We start from the raw sequence: 25,293 nt of genomic DNA, 5'->3' as shown, positions 1-25,293 counted from the left end.
TATATATATATATATGTGTGTGTATTCTAGTCTCTCGTTAAAAATTCTTTGTGATATTAAAATTGCTCGTAATATTAAAATATTCCTCGTGACATCAAAATTAACTGGCATTTTACTAAGGAAATAAAGCAGAAAAATGTGAATTATGAAATATTTGGCTTATGGAATTAGTTCGACTAATACTATCACAGTTGAGCGAATTCTAAGAAAATACGAAAATTGACTTATTGATGAACGGGACACATCACTTTAATGATTTTCTTATAATTAATTCTTAGCACTCGGAGACGATAAATGATAATGAATTAAAAAATAGGAATTTATGGGTAGGGGGGTTATCAAAATTTTTGTTTTAAAAGGGTGTTATGTGTTGTAGGGCTCGTGTAGCAACTGTGGCATCGCATGCCATAGTGTTCGTGCGACGCCCAAGGGACATGCGTGTCATAGCTGCTATCTACATTGGAGGTAAACAGTGAACGTAAATTAAATGTCAATGCCAATGATTGCGAATAGATAAATATAATTATACGCAACTCAATAAGCGTTGGAAAGGATATTCATATGAAAAATAAGTTACCGGAACTGAATTGACTCTTTCTCCAAGGCAGTAATGCTTATTCGAAATACCTCTTTTTACAGATAAACGCATATATTTGTTCATATTTAAGCAATTAAAATTAATGAATATCCTTGGAAACTCGCTTATTCCGTATTTTGTTTTAAACTATATATATCCTTATTAATGATACTTATTTGATCTTAATGACATTGACATACAATATAGACCAGCCTGATGTTCAGATTCTTAAAATCATTCTACGTTTTTTGATGGTTTAGGCGTACCGGTGTAGCAAGACCGTTAACTTCCATGCCGGGTCGTACGAATAAAAGAAAACCACCCCGGGGCTTAGTTGTGAATCACGATGATTTGGCGGCGTTGGCTGGTCAACCAAATCAAGCCAACAACAGTTTGCAAGCTATCGACACTGAGATCGTTAGCTTAAAACGTCAAGTATGTTAACAAGTACAAAAGAAAAGCCTATAAAAATATAACGTGTGGATACATTTTTCTTTATTTTTTATATCGTCGTAATGAATCATGAAAGCATATGTAAACACTCCCATTTGAAACTGTTAACAATTAAGGTATGTGTTATACTGAAGTATTTTAAAGAAATGTTATAAAGTAGAATAAAAATCTTGAATGCTAGGATTGCAGACGCAACAATGCTTTCGTGACCAATGCATTTTATATCTCTTTAATTAAAATATAATGTAATTAATATAAAAAATAAAAATATAATTAATTATGCTTTATATAACTATATATTGTGTTCGACCGTTATAGGCTTTAATTCTTACTTGTATATATTGTGTAACTTATAATGTTATATAATTTTCGAAATCGCATAGATACAAGCTAACAAACAACAAGTAAGCGCACTGAAGCGAAAGACAACCGATGGTATCGACCATCTACGACCGCCGGAAGTGTCAGGCCGTATAAATGCACGCTGGACAAATGATGAATTACTATTAGCGGTTCAAGGCATTAGAAAATACGGAAAGGATTTTGCCGCAATTGCTGAAGTTATTGGTACCAAAACTGAAGCCCATTTACGATCATTTTTCGTGAACTATCGACGAAGATATAATTTGGATGCAGTACTGAAAGAATTTGAGGCTGAAAATGGTCCCATTCTTATCGATGACGAAAAAGAAGAAAAGGTACAAAGTGTACATTATATTTTTCGATACGACACAAGTTATGGTGTATATATTTTTGTTATATAATATTGAAAGTGTACCAAGAATATTATTTTGATTACTATAAAATATTTTTTCCGTTATATGTATATACATATATATATAGTGTCTGATGAGACTTCTGTTAAACACTTTTTGTAGATGGAGCAGACTAAACTGAATCGAAAAGTCCTCTACCATTTTGCAATTTTCGCAATGATTAACAAGTTATTGGTCTTTAGTAATTTTTTACTCAAATACTATCAACTTTACAGAAAAACAGCAAGAAACAGAAATTGCTTATTTTCTTTTTATAAAGTTCTGAAAATGTTTTCAGACCGTATTTTCTCATGTTGGTAAGAATAGTTGCCAATAAGAAAATGCAGTACTAAAAAGTTCTGAAAAAATTTTTAGAGCTCTATAAAAAGAAAATAAACAATTTATTAATTATAAGGCTCAATATGTATAAAACAATATAAATATTAAAAGGGCATAGAACCAATATTCTAACGAACAAATTTAATTAAAATAATAATATTACAAACGTTTCGACTCCGATCGGAGTCATTTTCGATGTTGCATAAAAATATCATAAATTACAGTTACATTTATAAAATCTTTAATAAAAATGAATAAATGAATTATAACATTTCATGATGTCGCAAGCATAATCTTGTCATTTATATAAAAAGTGTAAGTTTAAATTTATAACATATAGTCACAACGCAATAAAATAACACATCACTGGATTTATTTTATTTAACTGACAAGGTAAAAAACTTTTTTGTTACACATTATGACAAGTGTTCTTTATATATTACTTTAGGATTCACGTTTTGTATAAATCTTTTCCTAGATATAGTTTTATTTGCAACCTCGACAAAATTTCAATTGGACAACTTACACTTTTTATATAAATGACAAGATTATGTTTGCGACATCATGAAATGTTATAATTTATTTATTCATTTTTATTAAAGATTTTACAAATGTAATTGTAATTTATGATATTTTTATGTAACATTGAAAATGATCCTATCGGAGTCGAAACGTTTGTAATATTATTATTTTAATTAAATTTGTTCATTAAAATACTGGTTCTATGCCCATTTAATATTTGTATTGTTTTAAACAATTTATGTTTATTGCTGTTTTTCTGTAAAGTTGATAATATTTGAGTAATAAATTATTGAAGACGAATATTCGGTAATTTATTCTGTCCGCTCTATCTACAAAACGCGTTTGGCAGAAATCTCATTGGACACTGTATATACTTGTATATATATATGTGTATATAAAAAATATTAAGATTTAGAAAACATTTTTGTACTGGCCATAACTGTATGCCGTAATCTGTAAGAATTGACCAATCACAGTTGAATATTCCTCTTTTATTTGACTGTAAGATAGGAATACTCAACTGTTGACAATATCGTGATTAGTCAATTCTTACAGATTACGGCATACGAGATATATGGTTATGACCAGTATAAATGCTCCTTAAAAAAAAGAAAAAAACTAAGAAAAAATGAATTCTAAATTGATCAAAATAAATTTATTTTTGAACTTTTAAATTCTTTGTACTTTAATCTTCTGTTTAAATCATTGATTTAAGCTAACAATTTAATGAAATTTTTAGATGGATGTTGATCAATCAAATGATACTGCAGAATCATCTCAGAAGGGGAAAGCTTCCACTGGGCCTGGACAAGCTGCTAAATAACAAATGAGTACAATTTTAAATACAAAACGAGAAAAGAATAACTGCAGGTTCAGTGATAACCGATAATAATATCAATGTATTGATTGATTTTTATCAGTTAATTGATTGAATTTTTTTCTTTTCCTTCAATTATCGCGTCTCAATCAAGAGTGATATAGAACAAAAAAATTTATTTTTACAAATCAAATTCAATTACATGATACAATATCTACTTCAGATCAAAAGTTTAGAAATACTTTTAAAAAATTGATATTTTTTTATTGCTTATTCAAAATATCCATAACAAAATGTGTTTTAAACAATTCTTCAAATTTATTAAAATTTATTGCATTAAAACAATACTGTATTGTTAAAAAAATACATTGTTGTGGATATTTGAATAAGTAATCTCAAAAAAAGTTAATTTTTGAAAGTGTTTCCAAACTTTTAGCCTAAAACATATATGAGTTGCATAAGATCTTATAAATGATATTCGTGTTGCGATAATGCATTTGTCATAATCTGATACTCTTATGCCCGTTTCTACCAATATAGATTAACTAAAATTTTAGTTTAACGCCAATACAGATCGGCATCGGACTTCTCGTTTACGTCACATTAGTTCCAAAAACTGTTTAAAATATTTGATAGATATGCTTTAGAGAACGAAACTTTTTTTTTTTGTTTACTTTAGCTTACCCCAGCAAACGAGAAATTATTGAAAAATGTTGAAAATTATTCATTGAAGTGATGTCGAATCAAGTTTTTGAATTTTTTAAATTCTTTTCTATCCGTAATTTTTCTGAATCAGTAATTATGGATTGGTTATTTACTTTCTGTATCTCATCCAAGGTGCATAGAAATGAAGCATACGATCAATCCGGTTGAATCCGTAATTATGTATTGGTAATTTACTTTTGGTATCTTACCCAATATTCAACGCAATGAACTAATTCGTTTGAATTTAACGCGCCATATTGAAGAATTGTATAACATGAGAGACCCACCAAGTGCTAGTCACTTGCGATCTCGGCAAGTGATATCGTTGAAAAGCACGCACCGTGGTGATATACATAAGTCCTTACCTCCCAAATACCCTGTTACCGTGAATCCGTAATGTTGTATACTCTGGGTATAGTACTAGGGCTCATTCGGGAAGAAATTCATATATCTGTGATTATTATCTTGGTGCGTACTTTCCAACGATAAATCACTTTCTGGGATCACAGATTACCATTTCATTTCTGAATCTATATATAAATCCACTAGAGTTCACATTATTATACTTATCTAGACGTATAGAAACGGATTCAGTGTATTCAGTTTCTACAAAATTCAATACCTTTTTTGCAAATCACGCTGATTCGAAAACTTTATTCATATGGATTTATCCAATCCGTTCTCGTTTGCTGAGACGCACCACGTGTATCTCTTCAGTTGACGATATTGTGCGATGTAAACAAAAACTTAAACGAAAACTTATGCCCAATTTCTTCACTTTCAGATAAATTGCGGATAACCTTATCCAGGAGATATCTCCATTGTATTCTGGGAGATATCTCTTGGATAAAGTTATCTAGAGGTGAAGAAATTGGGCATTAATATGTTAACTTATAGCGTTTTCCACCTGGGAGAACTAGTGAAACACTAGTGCGTACTGAGTGTAACTTTATTATTCCACTGTGAAAACCAATGCACATATTTTTAATGTTTAATGTTCCATTGATAAAACTGGTGCAAAAAACTTGCACCAGTTCTTTTTCTCTTCCGTCTTTGAAGTCAGTGAAGACCAGTGCAAATTGAAATTGTATTCGTGCTAAGCTATGATATTACATTATGATATGATATTATATTATTCTAATTAATGTCATAATACGTGTTAATTTTGATTTTTCTAAGAATACACAATGACATTTTGACGTTTAAAATTAGGAATCGGAAAAGGCAATTTCTTCAAGTCGGATATCCGACCGGATTCCGAGAAAGTGTTCTAAAGAAAAAAGCTTATAGAGGAAAAGATTGTAATTTTGCAACAATGTATAAGATATAGTATCATGAATGTGCATATTTATCAGAACATTTATATAAGAAAAAAATCAACAATTTAATGATATCAAATTTCAACCGGATATATTCCCGGATACTAATCCGGTCGGATAGTAAAAAAATTCTGGATAATACCAGATGCTGGATACTTTCCGGATATCCAGTGCATCCCTATTTAAAACTCTTAAAATGTAAAAAATTAATTTAAAAAAATGTTTTAAATAAATAAATATGAGTCAGAATATTGTAAAATAAAAAATTTAAGTAATTTAAGTTTGAACACAGTTATATATATTTTTAGGAGTGTTATAAAATGGATGTCAATAAAATGAATGCCTTATGATATATTCCATTGAACCGCACTAAACTTGCACTATTAGTGTACTAGTGCAGTTTTTATCGAAACCTAGCACGGTGTTGATGTTCCACCAGTTTTCTCAGTGAAAAATGCTATTAGTCTTTATCTTTTTCTAATTTTTCAAACTAGAGAAAAAGATGAAGAGTTAATGGAACAGAGATTAAAATTAAACTGCATTGGTAGAAATGAATGTTAATGATTTTATCTTTCGTACCTAAAATCGGATTTTAATCATTTATTTGTGTACAAAAGATGATGTACGTTATGTATCATACATTATGTATTATGTATTATCCATATGTTGAAAATATGTATTATACATATATTAAAGAAATTAAAATTTTTTGATTAAGAACATATTTGTAAAAAAACAGACGCAGCCGCAAAACACTTATCACATTATGTATTATATATAAATTATATGGTATGAAGATGCAACTTATATTTAGAAGTATACTTTAAATTATTTTCATACATATATATAACAAAAAAATTTATTTTTTTGTTTATACATATATTATTTGAACTGTAATGTCGATTTGAATTAATATGGAAAATTTGTGACAATGTTACATGATAAAATTGATCTCATTTGAAGAGAGAGAGAGAGAGAGAGAGAGAAAGATAATTATGTTTGATAAATCATGTATCAGAGAAATCATAAAAATGTTATGTTAAAAGAATTTTATAGACTAAACATTGTGTGTTAAAATGTTCCAAATTAAAAAACAAATGTGGAGAACATTTTAATGCTCAAATATCTTTATTTATTTATATTTTTTCTTATCTCTATTACTATTTATATGATGAGTTTTGCGAAACTGCTACATTCTATATCAATTTTATACTATGCATACTTATATCATTTGTGTGTCTTTTAACTTTTATTCTCATAGTAATTTTGAATATGTTCAACATTTTTTCTTTTCTTCCTTTTCTTTTTAATAGTCGTCTATAATTGTAGCTTTTATTCCTGCCAAATCTACCTGTAGCGACAACAAACATAGCAATAGCTTGAATAATTTTTCGATTAATTTCTGCTTAATTGAAATATTGTGAGAATAAGTGTTACATATGGTAAGAATATCAGGCACTTCAATATTTTATATGTGAATTACAAATTTGAAGTATAGCTTGCACTATTCTGTACGCTTGAAAGAGCTCGCTTACATACAGTAATAATGCTACAATATTAATCTGTCGCATTATAATAAGCAGCAGCCAGACAAACAGAAGATTATCTTTCATGTTTAATAACATAAATAAAACATTTCAATTACTATCCGTTACAAAATGGATTGTAATTAAAATTCATCATAAAATTACGATGCGAGAATATAGATATTACCGTTGTAATTTACCAAAATATATACACATATTATTAATAAGTGTAGTAAAAAAAGACCATTCTTCCAGGGGAAAAGAATATCATGATGCGTTCTTATAACATGTCATAATGTTTTTACATCGATATTATAAATCGATAACTCGAATTATAAAAGATGGCACTTATTACCATCTAGTAGCTAATGTATATAACAAAATGTTGATAAAAAAAATTAGAGTCTATTATATATTTTAAAAAGAGATGAAAATTACAAGAATGTAAATTCACTAAGTAAATTTAAACAATCAAATTATAAATATTTTAGTGAATTTTTTTCGTTCACTCTTATAATTTTCACCTCATTTTAAGATATATTATAATCGACTCTCAGCTTATAAATAAGGAACAGGGATATATAGCGTCTTTACAAAACAATAATGCACGCCTTCATATTAACATTTGATTTCTGTACAAAATCTGAGTTTTATTTCACAAATCTATTAATAAGAATAATTTAGATAGTAATGTAGGATGCACGTTTTACTCAACTTAATAAAATAGGCATTAAGAAATGTTTTTGTGTGTAACATAGAATATGTATATTTTGATTTATAACATAGACCAAACAATGTTTTGTTCAGCATGACAGCGGCGGCTCTCAGATTATCCAAAGATTTTGTCTTCTTTGCCTCTATACGGCAATTCTTGATTCATTTCCTTGCATGTTTCTTTTTACGTGCAGCATCTGACACTTTATCCAATCTTATTGTCTTTATCGCTTTCCATTCTCAAAAATTAGATCTCTTTCATTCAGAATCACTTCTGCTTTTGCTCTGCGTATCACTTTCGATTCTTTTTTGTTAAATTTAGCCGAGAGCGACTGAGTCTTTTTAAATAAGTTTCTCCACTTTTTCGCAATGTCTTTAAAATATCATTCGATTTATTTGAAATTAATTAAGATTCGATTACTTTAATGAAGAAGAAGAACTTTAATATACAGGGTGGTTTATTTTAATCTATCACCCGTAAATATTTCCGTTCTCTTGCATTTTACAAGAAAATATTTCAGACAAAAGTTGTATGGTTTCGAAATGGACATAAGATGGTATCATTGGTTTAACCTTGGGTGGCGTTGTCAAGGTCAGACGAAGGTCACATTAAATTTTTTTAATGAAACCCCCCATTTTTTATTACATATTCTTGTAGCTTACCTCGAGAGCTTTTCAAAACACTTATGAAGCTTGAAAGTTATAGTATGTGTCGGTATTAGCATTACCCAAGGTGTCCGACCGACGGCTAAAATCTCTTGAATGTTATTCAGGATCATTACCTAGATAACATTTGTCAAGATCAAGGTCATTGGAGATTGTTCGTCTTATTTTCACTGTTGCACTAAAAATTTATTTCTACGTAAAAATGAAAATAAGAGGTATGACCTCCAATCTTGATCTTGACCAATGTTATCCAGGTCGTGATTCTGAACAACATTCAAGAGATTTTAGTCGTCGGTCGGACACTTTGGGTAATGCTAATTCCGGCCGGTACATACTATGACTGTCAAGCCTCATAACTTGAAAAGTACTTAATGAAAAAATATTTTATTATAGTGTTTTGAAAAGTTCTCAAGGTAAGCTACAAGAATATGTAATAAAAAATGGGGGGTTCCATTAAAAAAATTTAATGTGACCTTCGTCTGACCTTGACAACGCCACCCAAGGTCAAACCAATGATACCATCTTATGTCCCCCTCGAAACCATACAACTTTTGTCTGAAACATTTTCTTGTAGAATACAAGGGAACGGAAATATTTGAGGAGATAGATTAAAATGACTTACCCTGTATAATACAAAGTCTCTAGATAAACTATAATTTATATTATATAGAGTAATACGTTCTATAATCTATGTTATATAGAGTAATACGTTTTTCTTCCTGTTCATTATCGGTCAACACAATTGTTATCTATCTTTTTTTCTTTAGTTTCTTGCTGTATAATTATCGTGTAGCGGCACAGAGACGTTTTATTAGTCTTTAGTTTTAACAATACATGAAGAAAATTGCAATCTATGGACTCCTCAAATAATCAAACTAAATGTATAAACAACAATGGGCAGTTGGAGTCAACGCTAGATATTTGTTGCGTAAAATTATCTTATATTTATAACATATATTACTAAACTAATTTGAACTGCCCATTGTTGTTTATACATTTAGTCTTTAGTTTCTTCTTTTTCTTCTTCGTATAATTTTTAGGCTCAGCAACATCTCTATCGGTTTCTACACTATCTTGTTTCTTTGCCTTATTTCGGCGCATTCATTTTTTATTTTTTCATTAATTATTAATCATTTTATATCTTATATTAAACAATAATAATAAAATCCTAAAAACAGCTCTTAATCTTTAAAATATCAAACTGTTTTTATATCTATATTTACATGTGTTTGGCATTTTAATATTAAAATAAGATTACTTCTCATATGAGACTAGAATTTTGCTATGATGTAAAACGATTATCAACTGACAATTTACTAACAAAATATCTCTGCCGCTACACACGGAAATTATATAGCAATTTCAAAAATATAAACGTTTTAACTTCCTTGAAATTTTAATAGCTTAAATTATAGTTTTCAAAAAAAATAAAATATAAGACTATTTGATATAATGCAGTATATCCGAATGATAAACCTGCTTTTTATATTTGTCGTTTTTCCATTGCATTGATATGAATAGATAGCGTCTCTTTTGCAGAGTGCGTTTGCGAGTCTGTTGCACTATTAGAATTCTCATCAAGTTCAAATGAATTGTATCTATCAGCATTTTATTATATATTCAGAAGAGATCGAAAGCTCACGCTATTCTTGTGCATATTTTTCATGGTAAAATAATCTAGCTAATAGGGATATTCGGACCGAAATTACATTATGGATTAAAATTTCAACCTGGTTATGATTATGGTCTAAGACCAGGTTCCGGTGTCAGTTCCAATTCTTTTAGTAACAACGGTGACCGTTACAAGTATAATTACCGAAACCAAAAAGGACCCGGTAACCGTTAAAAGAACTATAATCAAAAGTTGAATTTAGTCTCGGACAGTTATAAGAACCGAAATTTTTCAGTTCGAATCCCTGCTAGCTATTAATTTAAATAATTAAATCACAGTGTGTAAGTCTAAATTGAACAATGTATTGTAGATAGACAACGATCGATACAAAATCTAAATTTACTGTATTAGTAGTAGTAATAAGAAGACTATTAAATATAAGTATATACATATATAGGCGCTAGAAGCTCTACAATATTATTCAAAATATATATTAGCAAATTGACACGCGCCTGTATGAATATATGTATGCATGTGAATAAGAATAAATTTCTCGTGACTCTTTGTGCAAGTTTCGACAGATCAGTCGTAGTTAAATAATTCGCAAGCAGAATCATATTTTTCAATGATGATATTTCTGAAAATGAGTCTCTTCAATATACATGAGAGCATTAACAAAAAATTGCATTCACCGATAGTGACATATCACGCAAACATGAGAAATTTTGCTAATAGTATAAGACCATAATATGAAAACGGAACACCATTTGCGTAGCAGTAGATAGAAAGCATTGTTACATTAAGAAGAAAAATATTTAATATCTGTAGTTAGTAAAATTTGTTGCTCAATATGCTAGGGCGTGCATTATCGTTGTGATTTCCGTGAAATCCGAAGTTCTCTGTCGCAAAAATCTACTTTTCCCAAGAATTAGATTGATCCACACTTCTGCGTAAATATTTTATACAAAATATTAACATATACATATATGGCGTTTTATTTATTTTCACGTTAGATTTAACATTACTTTTAGGTATAATATTTTTATGTACTCGCACAATATAATATACTTTCTCTCGTCGAGAATTCGCCGAAAAAATACGATTTTTGAGCATGTCAGTGTAACGATAAGAGATGCTATTGCACTATATGGATTTTTTTTATACAGGACGCGTATACAGATTTTCCTAGATGTAAGAATTCTTTATCCTATGTAAGAAACGAAAATTGTATCAATTAAATCTCTGCTACGTATTTGCAATCATTTGAGATATTCGAATTAAATATGATCGATGTAGCAATGTAAAAATCTTCGCTATCTGTATAGTGAGGATATTTACAAAGAAAATTTAAATTGTCTATTATTATATATTAGTTGCTACGATGTATATAGCGATGTGGCGATCAAGAAAAAAATAGGACAAAAAAGAATTCGTAGTACAATGTGTATATGTATAAAGAGCGATGGATGCCTACTGTTTATACATATTCTTCGGAATATGTGTATCGCACATTTGACTGGCTAAGTTGTACACATGTAATTATACAAAATTAAATATATCTTACGCATTGTACGAATGAAATTATTTATTTCTCGTATCTTATTTTAAGAATATAATGTACGTGTAGACGTGAGACTAAAATATCGCATATAAAATTCTTTAATCTCTTTATCACATAATTGGTTTTCGGTCATTCTACAGTAAACTTATCCAGTTAATATAATTTCTCGAGTCCGCAATAATCTTATATCAATCATTGATGCATTTTTTTATCTCTACCAAATTAAATGTTAAAAAGTTCGTTAATAAAATAATATTTATTGCTAAACTATACTTGTCAATTACATTCACCTGTATATAAAACAAAAATACAAACTGTTCGGCTTGGTATCAATAACTAGGAATGCACTAGATCGTAGAATTACTGGATACTGAATACCTATTATGGAACAAAATCGGAATGGATTCCGATCGGAATTATTCAATTATTCCCTAGATTTCTATTGTGTTTTCTGGGGAAAACGGAATAATTCCAACCGGAATCCATTCCGACTTTATTCCATGATAGGTGCCCTGGATACCGGATATTTGAAAAGAATGTGACACTGAATATCCGATATCCGGTCAAATATTCGGTAGGAGAATTACCCGGTTTTGTGTGTGTGTGTGTGTGTGTGTGAATATCGGATATTTTCCCGAAAATCCAATACAAATTTCTCAAAATTTAAAAAAAAAGAGAAAACGAGAAAAATAGCGATAATAATTGATCGGCTGTGGAATAGGGTTGCTTACAGTAGTTTCAACATTGCTTAGTAATAAAAATTTAATATTAATTAATTTTTCATAACATTGCAGCATTTTCCGGTGACAATCTACTTTAATTATGGCATAAATCAATTTTCTTGCGCTGAAGTCTTTCAGAATGCACGGAAGACTCAAGTATTTTAAAACTAAAGTTTTCAGATTAGAATATTGTTTTTATATCAGCGAATATTTACTCTTCAAATGATTCCATAAAGATTTAGTAGAAAATAATCGATGTATTTTCCCTCTTACAATTTTCTTTTTTGATGTAGAATCGCAAAGAGGACATTCAGCTTTTTTTCATCACGTATTTTTAGAAAATTCCATACGTTGAATTTTCCTTACTACATTACAGCAGTCTTTAGATTTGTTCTTTTTAGCAATAAACACGCTATCATTGCATTAGTATTCGCGTTATTATTGCATCATTCTATATCCTATTCTTGTTTTACATCTAAAAAATGATAAAAATAAAATAACGATAGTACTGATGTTGATACCATGCTTCTCAAATGCAGTCTTAACTTTTTACATAGTTCATCTTTTTTCTTTATGTTCCCAACGTAAAAAAAAAAGAAGAAAAATGAACTGTGCAAGAAGTTCAGTTGAAAAGAATAAGGCCCAGCACTAAATAAGACCCACTTTTAAACTTATTACTTTAAAACGCACTTTTTACGCCTGTAATGTATGCTTAAAAGATGTATCATAGGAAGAAGATAGAAAGGGATCAAAGAACTGGATTCAATAGGAATACGTTCGTTTAACATGATAAAAACTTGTGTGTATGAGCCATTTTTATAACAATTTGCTGCAAAGTTTATCAGTACATATTGTTTCATAGTTTATAATACATCATAATATTATTCAATTTCCTAGCTATAAAAAATAACAAATAAATCAATTTTTTGAAATAAGTATGAGTATTTTTTTAAGCAATGTACTTGTTAAATAAGATCCACTTATGTGATTATTATTATGGCTATTGTTATTTGTAGGACGCCAGAGAATAACAATTTTCAATGCTGCTATTTTTTAAAAAGTTAAAATTGCATTGAAATTGCTAGAAATTTCCAAAGATTAGAGTTAATTACAGACAAAATTAAAGATAATTGTAATATTTGAGAGTAAAGTTCTAATTCTTCCCTTATTGAGATATGATAATCTCGGTCCCCCGCAATTCGCCGGTTCGCGTAAAGTAGCCACGGTAGTGTCGCTGCGCGTACCTTAGCGCCGGGACACTATCAGTGTCTCCAGAAAAAATCTCTTTTTACGATTAACAATAAATTTAAAATTATATATCTATTATATATCTATATCTATAAATAGAATTAATAAAAAATAAATTAGATGGGCCTTATTCGGCTCAGGTATCTTAAAATTTTGCATCAATGCAAATTTTCAATACAAAATTTCAGCCGGATATATACATATATATTGCCGAATATTAATATCCGACTATCCGACTGGATAGTAAAAAAGTACCGGAGAATACCGAATACCGGATATTTTTCGGATATTCGAGGTGCATCCCTGTCAACACAAATCTACATGTTTAAGTGAACTCTGACAGAATATAATAATTTTTTTGCAGATTGAAGCAGTTGAAATATATATAATACTGTTTAATAGCTCAATCTCACATAGTTTTCGAAAAGCTTTTTTATTTCAAAACTTTTGATACCAAACCAGTTAAGTTTATAAGTTAAAACGGGAAATGGATGAAAATTATACTATTTCCACTGCTGTATAATGATATCTCGCTTCTGCACCATATAATCAATCTCTTTCAAATACAAAATCACTCGTAAATCATCATAGCTAAAGCCAGCTTTTTCCTGCAATTTCCTGAAGCGTTTCGCTTCTATCGCATGTACAACATCCGAAGAATTTTCGTGGCTGTTGCGATCATCGTCCGTACTATCGTGAAGGAAGCATATATTTAAAAACTTGGATTCCTCCTTATGGAAAATACTATCATTATGATGAAACGGATTTTCGATCGTCACGTTAGAATCGCCGTCTTGGATGGCATGTGTGAAATATTGTATAAACTCTACGCTATTATCGGCAATATGATTACGAATAACATCTAATAAAAATCGTTGGTACACTATTTCTTCGTGTTGCAATCGACGCGAGGCGGTACCGATACATTTGCGGAATACATGCATTTGCAATAATGTCGACATAATCTCACGTATTTCGGTGATCTCGTCCTTCAGCAGAATCAAACAGCATCGCATAATTATTAATTTATTGCCGTCCTGCAGCTGTGCGAAACGATGCAAGACGAGCTCGAGGTATTCTGCCGCCATCAACCGCACGGACTGCTTCTCATCCATACATATATCGGACACATGCAACAGTACTTGGTTTATCAACGTTTCGCGTTTAGAAAATGCTAAGATCAATGAATTCTTTACGCGAGCTATGTTCGAATTCGCGACCGCTATCTCTACCTCATTAAACTTCTCTATTATCTCATCAAATTCCAGTTTGTTAGTCTCCAAACTAGCATGTCTTATAGTTCTCAATGTAAACGTTATTATTTCCTCGAGAAGTAATTGATGATAATTGTTTCTTATCGATGTCAAATACTTGAGTATAAATTCCAACAAAGGGGCGCAATGTGACAGACTTTTTAAAAATTCGATGCCTTGTTCGGTGCAACTCGAGTTCAGAATATTGCGTATCGCTGTTTGTTCGAAATCATCAAATTTTGATCCAAATGTTTTAAAATATGCCACGAGTAGCTGCTCACAATATCCAACGAATTGAAAAAATCCTGGTTGGATTTTCTGCGACGATACTATACATTCAGTTATTGGTAAATTGTAATGGAAAGATAATGTATCTGTGAAGTGCGTATGAGAGGATGCTTCCTGTAGAAATAATGTTTCCAAAATATAACACGGTTGTGCAACTTTTTTATGTACGCGCATATTATTCCACGTCTCTATTATGTTGAAGTATCGACTATTTCCTAGATTTCCAGTCCAATAAACTTTGCCATAGTCTTCTTTTATCTCGTGTACGAGATTACGTGTATTGTGAATAAACTTTTCTCTTAAATATTTACAAGTTAATAAACATCCGTGCGACATATTATTGTCATGACTTGAAAGAATCTTCTGTCTGATCGCTTTTATCTCCGAATTGGTTTTATTGAAAGGCGTGAGAGCCGTATACGCTTTCGCAGCTAATTGTCTGACGTGTATCATTGGATTACCGAGAAAAGTGAGCAACAAATGTTTGAATTTTGTTGCGAATATCCTCGCGGGATAATCGACAAGATCGCAGCCGCTCGTCGACAGCTTTGACAAAACTATAAGCGTGTGTACGACGTTAGAATAGGATCGCAACGCCGTGTTTGAAGTTCCGCGTATTTTCGAGACATCTCGAAGCTGTGCCCACATATGACTCGTTAACATCGGATAGTGCGTGACGAAGTGATTGACGGAGTAACCATCGCCAAAATCAAATGCCTCATCACCTTTCCTGGTACATTGTCCCACCAATCTCGGCACCACTGCGCCGTACAATTGCAAGCTCGCATTCCTGTACAAATGCATTTTATAATGAAAACAAGTGAATCAAAAGAAATATTTAAAAAGTATCCAAAATATAATGGATAAACATTAAATCAAGAAAACGACGTCGCGTTACCTTACAGTCCAAACATCGGATTCCATGTATTTGAAACACGTTAAACAAATATCCTCCATATATGGAACTAATTGCGCGTGGATTTCCTTGTCAGCTACTAATGCACGCAGGAAATGCAGACGTTTCGCCCATGGTGAGTCTTCTCCGGTCTCGACATTTCTAACAATTGTCACTGAGATGTTTTTCAACGAGTGCAATAATGTTTCCACTGCAAAATGCACTGTAGGCCGATTGTTCCGATTATCACTGACGACTAATTTGTGAAACATGATTGATAATCCAGCACCTCGTCGTGTTAAATGCAACGATTTTTTCGTATCTTCTTCTAACAAACACGTCAGATATATTTTTGGTAGCTCAGAGTACTTATCTTCGTTATACAAACATCTAAAACAATTTTTTATTTAAATATAATTGTTTGGAATCATAACAATTATTATGAGAAATAATTTAATTAAATTAATTATTGCATTGTTACTATAAATTCATTATTTTTGTCTCACAGCGAATGGTTGTCACGATAACACATACTCATTACATTAATTTATACATTAACTTATTTATATATTTATATAAAATATATATTATTTACGTATTTATTATATATATATATAGTATTAAATAAAGTTCTATTGATAATTACTTGGATAAATTTGCAATGGTTACACCAGCACATTCTACTACGCCTTTATGCCGACACTTCAGTAGCACCATAACAATAATATCTATGGAACGTTTTACATGTGCATTGGACTGTATCAACATTCCAATTTCACTAGCGATCTCACATGATATCTATGTAAAAATTTTATTCATTTGTTATTTAATTAATTGTAATAATTATCTTGTCTATATATAATAATCTTGTCTATATAATAATATTAAACTAATCATGGCAAATAAGCGAACATATACCTTTAAGGACATCCAGATACACGAGATAAGTACTTGATGTGCAGGTGACAATTGTAATTCGTCGTAATCAAAATCTTCTATTTCACTGGTTTTTATCTTTTCATCAATAGCCAGTCCCATCTCCGCAAACGAGGAGGAATAAACTAAACATAAAATTATTGTACAGAAATCAGACAATTCCTATTAATAAGTGATATAATATTAAGGAAAAGTGACCTATTTTAATTACATAATCTTATTCATCAATAAAAATTTCTAATTATTATTACTACTAATAATAATAAAGTTACTGAATAATTATAAATTATTATAAAGTTCTAATACTGAAAAATTAATATTTTATATTTGGTGATGGTATAGTAATCGTAAAATATAGATCAGACTTTTTAATATTATAAATATTGAATATATACCTGTATTTGATGCTTTGATAGAAAACGTGGATAAAAAGAACTCAACAGCGTCTTTCAAAAGACTAAGCATTTTCTCCGTAAATTGTGGTGTTAAAACCCAATTTTCTGGGCCACCGCGAAAAGCAACTGCTAATAAAGCGGTCAACATACCATAAAATGGTCTATTTTTGACAATGGCTTTTAAAATATCGCTTTTTATCTCTGCCAATTGACATTTAGCTTCATTCAATAGAAATTCTGAATAACTCGAGTAAACGAGAATATTATTATGCTCATTGTCGGAAAATATCGCAGCTGCGTTTTTAGAGACCTCGTTAGAAATGTTGTTTAAAGGCAACCAATGTGCAATTATCTTTACGAGAATTGCTCCGCTTTCAATTTTGTAGAATTTCGAAGAATTGCAATGCTCCCACGCACAATTATAGAGTATCTAAAGTCAGAATTTTTTTATTATAATATTACTGTTAAAAGAAACTATTCTAAAATTCAGAATCATGATTTTTGCTCAATTTTGAATTAGCATTTTTTCTTAGAAAAATAAAAATTTTAATATAAAACTTTTACACTTTTAATATTTTGAATAATTTGATAATTAAGCTATAATTTAAGTTCCTTTTACAATAATGTTCAAGTAAAATTCAATGTAGAATAAGAGATTTGTTCTTATCTAGTAAAGTTTAGTCTAAAAATTTCTATTACAATTTTTATATATTAAAATCTATTGATTTCTAAAAAAGTTCACATTAGTTAAGGAATATACCTTTCAAGTTTTTCTTAACTCATATATGTATATGCGAAAGCATAAAATATTTAAGGAAACACATAAGTATGACAAGCTTCTTACGCGTTTTTCTGTAGTTAACAAAGTATCCTTTCCAAAATATTCCAGAATGAGAGTGCTAGCTAGTTGTCTAACATCAATTGCAGAATCTAGCACGAGTCTTAATAACAAGAACAAAGATTCCTTATTGGTAAACCTCCTACAAAGATTCCTTAAACCTCCAAGAAAGATTCCTTTTAGTAACCTACTTGAACTATCAGTGGTCTTCAAGTACTTATCGATCGCTACAATATTGTGAAGGCATTTTTTATGACGGGTGTAGTTCTTGTGCAAACTTTTATTTGTAAAAGAGAGTAAGGTCCCATATAATTTTAAAGCGAGAATTTTGCGTTGATAGCACGAGCCAATTTCGAAACAATCCAGGAAGTATTCGTGCAGCCAATTCATAAATTCAGAAATAGATAGTACACAATCGGTTTTAACGCTGATCGCTTTCAAGATGTTCGAGCACAATATTCTGAAATATTTTATTATTCCTTCTCTCATAAGAATCGTTGCGGTATTGGCGTTAAACCACAGAAATTGTTTTATCAGAAGAAATGGGTCTGCTTCGTTAATATTGATCAGCTCGACAGCGCGATAACAAAGCACTGCAAAAGCATTCAATCGTATAATTTCTTCTTTGTTGTCTATATAACAATCGATTTCGTGCGTTTGTGGCAGTTCTACATGTATTTTAGCGGCCATTCTTTGCAGATGCGAACGAAAAAAGTATCCCTGCGTATCACTGCACAATTCCCATAAGAATAGCAAAATGTTTCTGTATATTTCAATAGTCGGTTCGAGCCAATATGTAAACAACGATTGAAGAGCGTTGTGATCCACACTGTAAAAAGATTTTCAATTATATCATATTAAATTCTAGAATGCGTTCTTCTATTAAAAGAAATCTTGAATTACACAAGACTGTTCTTATATATTATATAAAGAAATTTTACAGATAATTTTTCACATAACTCTCTGCCTAAGAAGCAAAAAGAAATAAATTAAAAGATTATCGTTTATCATTAGGAAAAAATAAGCTTTTTACGATAAAGAATTATTCTACAAACTTACTGCTTTCCCGATTCCCAGCGGTCAATAATGAATTTCATAACTTCCCCGAACATTTCCTTCCATTCGGCCTCGTTTAGTTTCCTTAAAATCGTCATATAAAGCTTTGTACCGCCACAACGCAAAGAAATTTTTGTTAAACTATTGCATAATTCAAATAAAAAACACTGTATAGTTTGGACTTTAATATCATGTACTTGTAAAATTTCCGTTAGAATGATGTATTTTGTTTCGTTTTGCCACGACATGTCTTGAAGACATATCTGATATACATTATCTATGAACGGTTTTTTATGTTTCTGTAACATTATCCGGAGATACATGTTGAAAATTTCTGCGTTCTGCTTGCATAAATTATTAAGCACATTGGACCAATTAGAGAATATAATTGCTTCCAACTTTTGTTCTAAAATACAATTCTGTTTGTCCCAAAAGCGCGTGTCCGTCGTATTCCTTAATCTCTTCAACCACACGGACAATACTCTATACGCGAAATAAGTGTATCTCGTATATTTCATACAATTTCTATATATTACATCAAACATAATTAAGAGAGCGTCATATTCGAAGCACGTTTCAAGAACATCTTTCCGATTCACTTGCAGATATCCATAAGCATTTAGTAACTTGAAGAGCTCGAGATCGGAAACGGTGTATTGCTTCTCGAGGAAACATAAATTGCACGAATCCAGTTTTTGGAAACCAATTATGATGTCTTTGAGAGCGTGCGAGTCGTATTGCGTCGGAAGTAACGCGTAGAATGCATGGCACGCTAAAAGAATGCGTTCATTCCCCAATTCGGAATTGTTACTAATTATCTTTATAATGTGTGCTAGAATTGTTTGCCATTCTTTGACGCTTTCGCCCGTCGAATCGTGCAAGCGCGCAGTACTTATCAATTTCTGAAAAGAAGTAGACAAGTCATTGTAATCAAATTGCAATGAAACATTTCAATTAAATAGTAAAGGAAATACTAACTCGGAAAATCGGTATATCGTTTTGGCAGTTCTGCAATTTGTTGAACACATCGTACGGTTCCATTTTTGTGCATCAGTGTTCAGTATTTTATATTCAATAAAAACTATTATTTGTAATTTGACTGTTTCGTTTGGTTTGTTTTTTCTGCGAGATTTCTATTTCATAATATATTGGGTAATGTTAAAATAATATTTTCAATTGTGTGTGTGTAAGTTTTTATCTGCCATTTGAAAATCGAGAACTGCTTGGCTTTCCTTATCGACCTGCTTCGATAAATCTGATTTTTCAGAACTTTGCATTCCACCATCAAGACAAGTCCTGAAAGTAATAGAGAATAATCACGTTCTCGTAAACAGGATCGATTCAATGATAAGGAAGAAGAGAACAGGCAATTGATGTATAAAGGTAGTCAAATTATGATTAAAAGTCGCAAAAAAACTGCGCAATAAAATTTTGAAACTTTTTTCAAAAAAATTATTAGTTAAAGTATAATATAAAAGCCTGTGATGGAAACAACTACTAAATTAGAGTTTAGTACATTGAAAATGATATTCTGGAACGTAGAAATTTGAAAGAGAGAACGAATGACTTCAGAGTTTCTGTAACATACCGGTTAAGGATAATAGAATGTTGCAATAAAACCATTGTCTTGTTATTTTTAAGCATCTTATTTATTATAATTCAACAAGTGAAAATAACAATGTAAAGTCCAAAAACATTCGAATGGATAATGTATGAAATTAATTGTTTAATAGTTAATATTAATAGTTCAATCATGACTTGCTATGAATACAGTAAAATCGAAAGATTAGTGTCTTATGTTTCCTTTGGCTGTTCAGGAACATACCCCCCCGTCTCTATTTGCTCTTTGAACTTCAAGTAATCTCGCTTACGATCAAAATGTTTCACCTGCATAAAAGTGGCATAGAAGAGTACTTGTTAGACAGTAAAAAAAAAAGGTTCTATTATCGGTATTAAAAATACGCAAAGTAAACATTATACCAAGAAATCTTTAGAAATGCTGTCGAGAAAAACACTGTCTGTAATACCTACCCATTGAGATGGGCAGAATTTTTCATATTGTTTCCTAAATTCTATACATTCCGCTTGAGATTTGCCTTCATCAAGACATTGCCAATATTCGTCCCTGCGACTCCAACACTTTATGCGATCTTCTTTGTTTGGAAAAGACATTCTGTAATGTGAGAATACAAAAGGAATTATTAAACATAAATATATATATATTTATATATATCGCTCTCTTCCTTTAAGTGACACAATTTAAAAAAATAAGTTTCACAGAAAAAGGAAAAAACTACTTTTCAACTTAACAGAAAATTGACTAATCAAATAATTTCAGCAATAAGAATATATTTTTAACATTAATATCATTTTTATCATTTGCATTTCTCAACCCTTAAAATACACCCTTTTTGAGTTATGCTTCAACAATTTTTTTAATGTAACTTTTTAAAGTTCTTTTGATAATTAACAGAATAATGTTTATATTTAACTCATTCATAAAATTAATAATTCGATAAATCATTTTTTAGTTGTGTCACTTTTGAAGTAAGGGAATGATACATATGCTTGCAGAAATATCCATTTGCTTCTCGTTATATTATTGTCTTATGATAGTATTCCTAGTTTTATTTAGGTATATAAAGAGAAATGTATAGTATAAATTTTAACTCTATTGATGATTTTATGTACGAGGTCTTCATATATATATAATAATAGTTTTAGATAACACTTTTGTGATTAGATTACCAGATAATATTCTGGTAATCTAATTATTATCGATAATTAGACATTTCCTATCATTGTAATAATTATATAGCTAAACATGAGAGAAATACGAAATTCAATAGAGAAATTCGATACACTTACCTATAATATTTATTCTTTTATTAGGATGAATCTATTAAAAATTCACTCACTCACTTTTTTAAACTGCTACAGTATCGTTAAAACTCAACAAAACATGTAAAATTATAAATTAAAACTAAAGTGCAATGGAAAGCAGTTAACTATTCAATTACTGCAAAAGATTTATGTTCTTCAAATAAAAAATTACGTGAATGTAAAAATAATCTTTTATATGATATATACTTTTAGAAAAAAAAATATATATCTTTATATGGCATACTAATCTTTTTCTTTACCACTAATCAAATCAAAATTTTCAAAATGTCATAATACATATTTATATATAATATATGTATATTTACAAGTGTTTCTTGTGTATCTTCTTATCATTTAAAATATTAAACACTTAAATATTAAATATAACTAATTAAATTAATTATTAATATTTAATATTTAAGTGTTTCATACTTAAAATTAAGGATATACAAGAAACACTATTAGTAAATGTAATTAAATATTAACAATTTAAAAAATAGTAAATTAAAAAACTGACAAATACTTCATGCTTGCAGTAATGTATGATAATTAGTTTGAGAAGCAAATTAATCTCAACAATAAAAAATAATCAGTTAATAATTTGCCAAAATAAAATGATATAAATAAATATTATAAAATTTAAGATCATTCATATGTTTTATAATATAACAATGTATTTATATTTGGAAAAATATTTGTGTGTATATATATATATATATATATATATTTTCCATAAATAAAAATATAATGTTCAAAAATATTCTACATCACATGTAATGTAATGCATAATCTCTAATCCAATGCTTCAAGAATGTAAATTATTAAGAATTATATATAAATGTTTTCCAATTAAATAATACAACAGTAAGTAGATTATATGTGATAAAATTATGAACTTTAGAAAATATGGCAATATACATTCCAGTAAAGAGGTCACATATTCCCGTTACCATCACTCACTAAACAGCTCTATTAATGTTAACTTCAAGTTTATTTCTGAATGAGCAAAAATAGATTTTCGAAAAGCATATTTGCACGATCCACGATTATATAACTAGAAAAAACCGGAAAAATAATACAAATTTGACCAATAAAAAAATAGGGTGTTACAAATATAAATTGTCATTGCGTTAGCTCATTTACGAACAATAATCTACAAAGCTAACGAAATAAACCTAATCTTTCTTTCTTATTTCTAAAGTGCGATATAACCTCTAAATTTTTCATTTATGATTACGTAATGTCGAACGTAATGTCGAATTTAGTCAAGATTGTAATGTGCTATGTGTAAAAAGATAATTCTTTTTTCTTTTAAAAAATATCTTAAACTATCTCCTAATATATATATTTCATAAATATGCAGTGTCTTAACAATGGTATTTTGCAAATCATAAGATCCGACTAACCTGAATGTAGTCGTAATAATGTAGAAAACAGTTATTAACAACTATTTTGTACTATCTCATGTACAGAGCAATCATCTAGCTCAGTCCTATTCGACTCAAGTAAAGAATCAATATCGTCGTACTATCAGTGAGTCTTAATTGCTAAAATCGTTTGCCATTTATCAAACCGGTCGAACCATAGGTCTCGCTAGGGTTCGTACTAAAAGATCTAAACTGCATAACCTCTATACTAAGCTTTCACAAACTTTATCTTCCATAAATTGCATTTAGAATTAGCAGGTTGCATAATTAATAATGTGATGATTTTTTACAATTGTGTTAATTGTTTGCATCTTGAAACTGAATTTGTAGGAAATTAAAGAGAATTAATAAGCATAATAAAAATAACGCAAGAACTAAATCTAACTTTCTTTTAGCTACATTTTTTTTCTATACTTTTATTTATTTGTCTATTTTTCTTTGATTTACTGTCGTGTGTTCTAAAGCACATTTAGAGTATTTGGACACATTCATTTTATTTTGAGTAAAATAAAATTCATTCCAGAATTGCGTAAGCATAGTTGTAAGTGGTGTAGATGCGAGAATTGACCAATTACACAGTAGAATATTCTCCTCATATTCGACTATTAGCGTTTTTGGCCCAATCGGGTTTGCACGGGATGATCCCGATTGATCACGGCTCGATTGGACACCACCAATCCCAGCGACCGGTGCTTAGGAGCTTTGTAGTCTCAAGCGCTGTGAGTGGCTCGTGTCCAATTGAACCGTGTCCAACTGGGTGCCATCCGGTTTGCACCAACCTGGGTTGGATTAATTTTTCCTATTGGTTGACGTCACCCGCTCTACCAATAGGAGAGCACAAAACGCCATTAATCCAACCCAGGTTGGTTCAAACCTGACCGGGCCGAAAACGCTAATAGAAAGAATACTGAAAAAGTTTCTACGTTGAAAAAATACATTTTTTTTATTTTTTAGCGCTCGCTGTTAATGGGCGAGTTCAAGACGGTAAAATGACTAATAGAAAGTTAGGTGCTCTGCACAATAAAAGGAACAGGGAACAGAGAATAGAAAATAAGAATTTCAATCTATCAGAAATCATGTATTGTGGAATACACAGTTTCAGATAGGTTGACATTCTTATTCTCTGTTTCCTATTCCCTGTTCCTTTTATTGTGCGGAACCCCGAAAGGCTTAAACACAATAGACACTAGCAAAGGCATAGGCAACAGGAATAACGAGCCGTCCAATCAGACCTCTGGGATATAATATCGAAATTACACACCCAGGGTATCAATCATGAAACTTTATCCCTAAGATGGAATGTGAAAAATGAAAAATTTCTTCATTAATTTCAATAGTAAAAATTTTCACTTTTCACTTTCCATCCTAGAGATAAAGTTTCATGATTGACACCCAGAGTTCTGATAGGATGGCTTGTTATTCCCTATTGCCTATGCCTATTGCCTGTGCACAGGGTTGGGCACGTATTATACACGAGGTTTCTTACATATTATTATACATGGTATTATACAGTATAATGATAAGTATCTCTTGAGCACGTCGCGCATCGCGTCGTCCATCGCGTCACAACACGACGCGAAAGAGAAAAAAAGTGAAGTTTGTACCCCTCTCTTTCTCTCTTTCGCGTCGCGTCGTGACGCGATGGATGACGCGACGCGTGATGCACTCAGTGGATACATACCATAAAGTCCATTCTACATTAAGGCCCGTCTACAATACACGGAGTAAGAAGTAAGAGTAAGAAATTGACCAATCACAGTCGATTATTCTTCTCACATTTGACTGT

The 25,293-nt window shown here is 30.4% G+C and overlaps 3 protein-coding genes across 4 annotated transcripts in view; 1 reads left to right on the top strand and 2 right to left on the bottom strand.

Annotated features, from left to right (window-relative positions):
* The window catches only part of CoRest (REST corepressor), a 7,583-nt gene extending 4,060 nt beyond the window's left edge, over nucleotides 1-3,523 (top strand). Inside the window, exons 7-10 of the mRNA XM_018511115.1 lie at nucleotides 377-465; nucleotides 838-1,012; nucleotides 1,414-1,728; nucleotides 3,386-3,523. Of these exons, the coding sequence (XP_018366617.1) occupies nucleotides 377-465; nucleotides 838-1,012; nucleotides 1,414-1,728; nucleotides 3,386-3,469 (663 nt within the window). The 3' untranslated portion in view covers nucleotides 3,470-3,523. The remainder of the gene's footprint in view (nucleotides 1-376; nucleotides 466-837; nucleotides 1,013-1,413; nucleotides 1,729-3,385) is intronic.
* Nucleotides 3,524-14,032: 10,509 nt separating this feature from the next.
* LOC108763497 (uncharacterized) lies at nucleotides 14,033-23,565 on the bottom strand. Its single transcript, XM_018511175.1, has 9 exons — nucleotides 23,487-23,565; nucleotides 20,176-20,493; nucleotides 19,201-20,099; nucleotides 18,148-18,970; nucleotides 17,304-17,733; nucleotides 16,891-17,033; nucleotides 16,619-16,770; nucleotides 15,976-16,362; nucleotides 14,033-15,867 (listed from the first exon to the last, which is right to left on the bottom strand). Exons 2-9 carry the CDS (start codon nucleotides 20,236-20,238, stop codon nucleotides 14,040-14,042), a joined length of 4,725 nt encoding a protein of 1,574 aa, XP_018366677.1. The 5' UTR covers nucleotides 20,239-20,493; nucleotides 23,487-23,565; the 3' UTR covers nucleotides 14,033-14,039.
* LOC108763498 (cytochrome c oxidase assembly factor 6 homolog) lies at nucleotides 20,961-23,561 on the bottom strand. 2 transcript variants are annotated; one of them, XM_018511176.1, is made up of 3 exons: nucleotides 23,495-23,561; nucleotides 21,229-21,373; nucleotides 20,961-21,084 (listed from the first exon to the last, which is right to left on the bottom strand). In XM_018511176.1, the coding sequence occupies exons 2-3, from the start codon at nucleotides 21,367-21,369 to the stop codon at nucleotides 20,992-20,994; spliced, it is 234 nt and encodes a 77-aa protein (XP_018366678.1). In that variant the 5' UTR covers nucleotides 21,370-21,373; nucleotides 23,495-23,561; the 3' UTR covers nucleotides 20,961-20,991. The 2 variants fall into 2 exon arrangements, with proteins under 2 accessions (XP_018366678.1, XP_018366679.1); XM_018511177.1 differs by lacking the exon at nucleotides 23,495-23,561 and adding an exon at nucleotides 22,066-22,123 and having other exon boundaries at nucleotides 21,229-21,370.
* Nucleotides 23,566-25,293: the final 1,728 nt, after the last annotated feature.

This window comes from Trachymyrmex cornetzi, unplaced genomic scaffold (genome assembly GCF_001594075.2).
Source record: "Trachymyrmex cornetzi isolate Tcor2-1 unplaced genomic scaffold, Tcor1.1 scaffold361, whole genome shotgun sequence".
NCBI classification, from domain to species: Eukaryota; Metazoa; Arthropoda; class Insecta; order Hymenoptera; family Formicidae; genus Trachymyrmex; species Trachymyrmex cornetzi.
This window is presented reverse-complemented; position numbering and strand designations above follow the sequence as displayed.

Bases quoted from the DNA above. Each gene is read 5' to 3' on its own strand.
- LOC108763498 (XM_018511176.1), bottom strand. From the start codon at position 21,369: ATGTCTTTTCCAAACAAAGAAGATCGCATAAAGTGTTGGAGTCGCAGG. The intron at 21,085-21,228 runs GTAGGTATTACA...ACTTTTATGCAG, and splicing joins AATTCTGCCCATCTCAATGG to GTGAAACATTTTGATCGTAA.
- LOC108763497 (XM_018511175.1), bottom strand. From the start codon at position 20,238: ATGGAACCGTACGATGTGTTCAACAAATTGCAGAACTGCCAAAACGAT. The intron at 18,971-19,200 runs GTAAGTTTGTAG...ATCTTTTTACAG, and splicing joins CGCTGGGAATCGGGAAAGCA to TGTGGATCACAACGCTCTTC. The intron at 17,734-18,147 runs GTAAGAAGCTTG...TTCTGACTTTAG, and splicing joins TGTTAACTACAGAAAAACGC to ATACTCTATAATTGTGCGTG.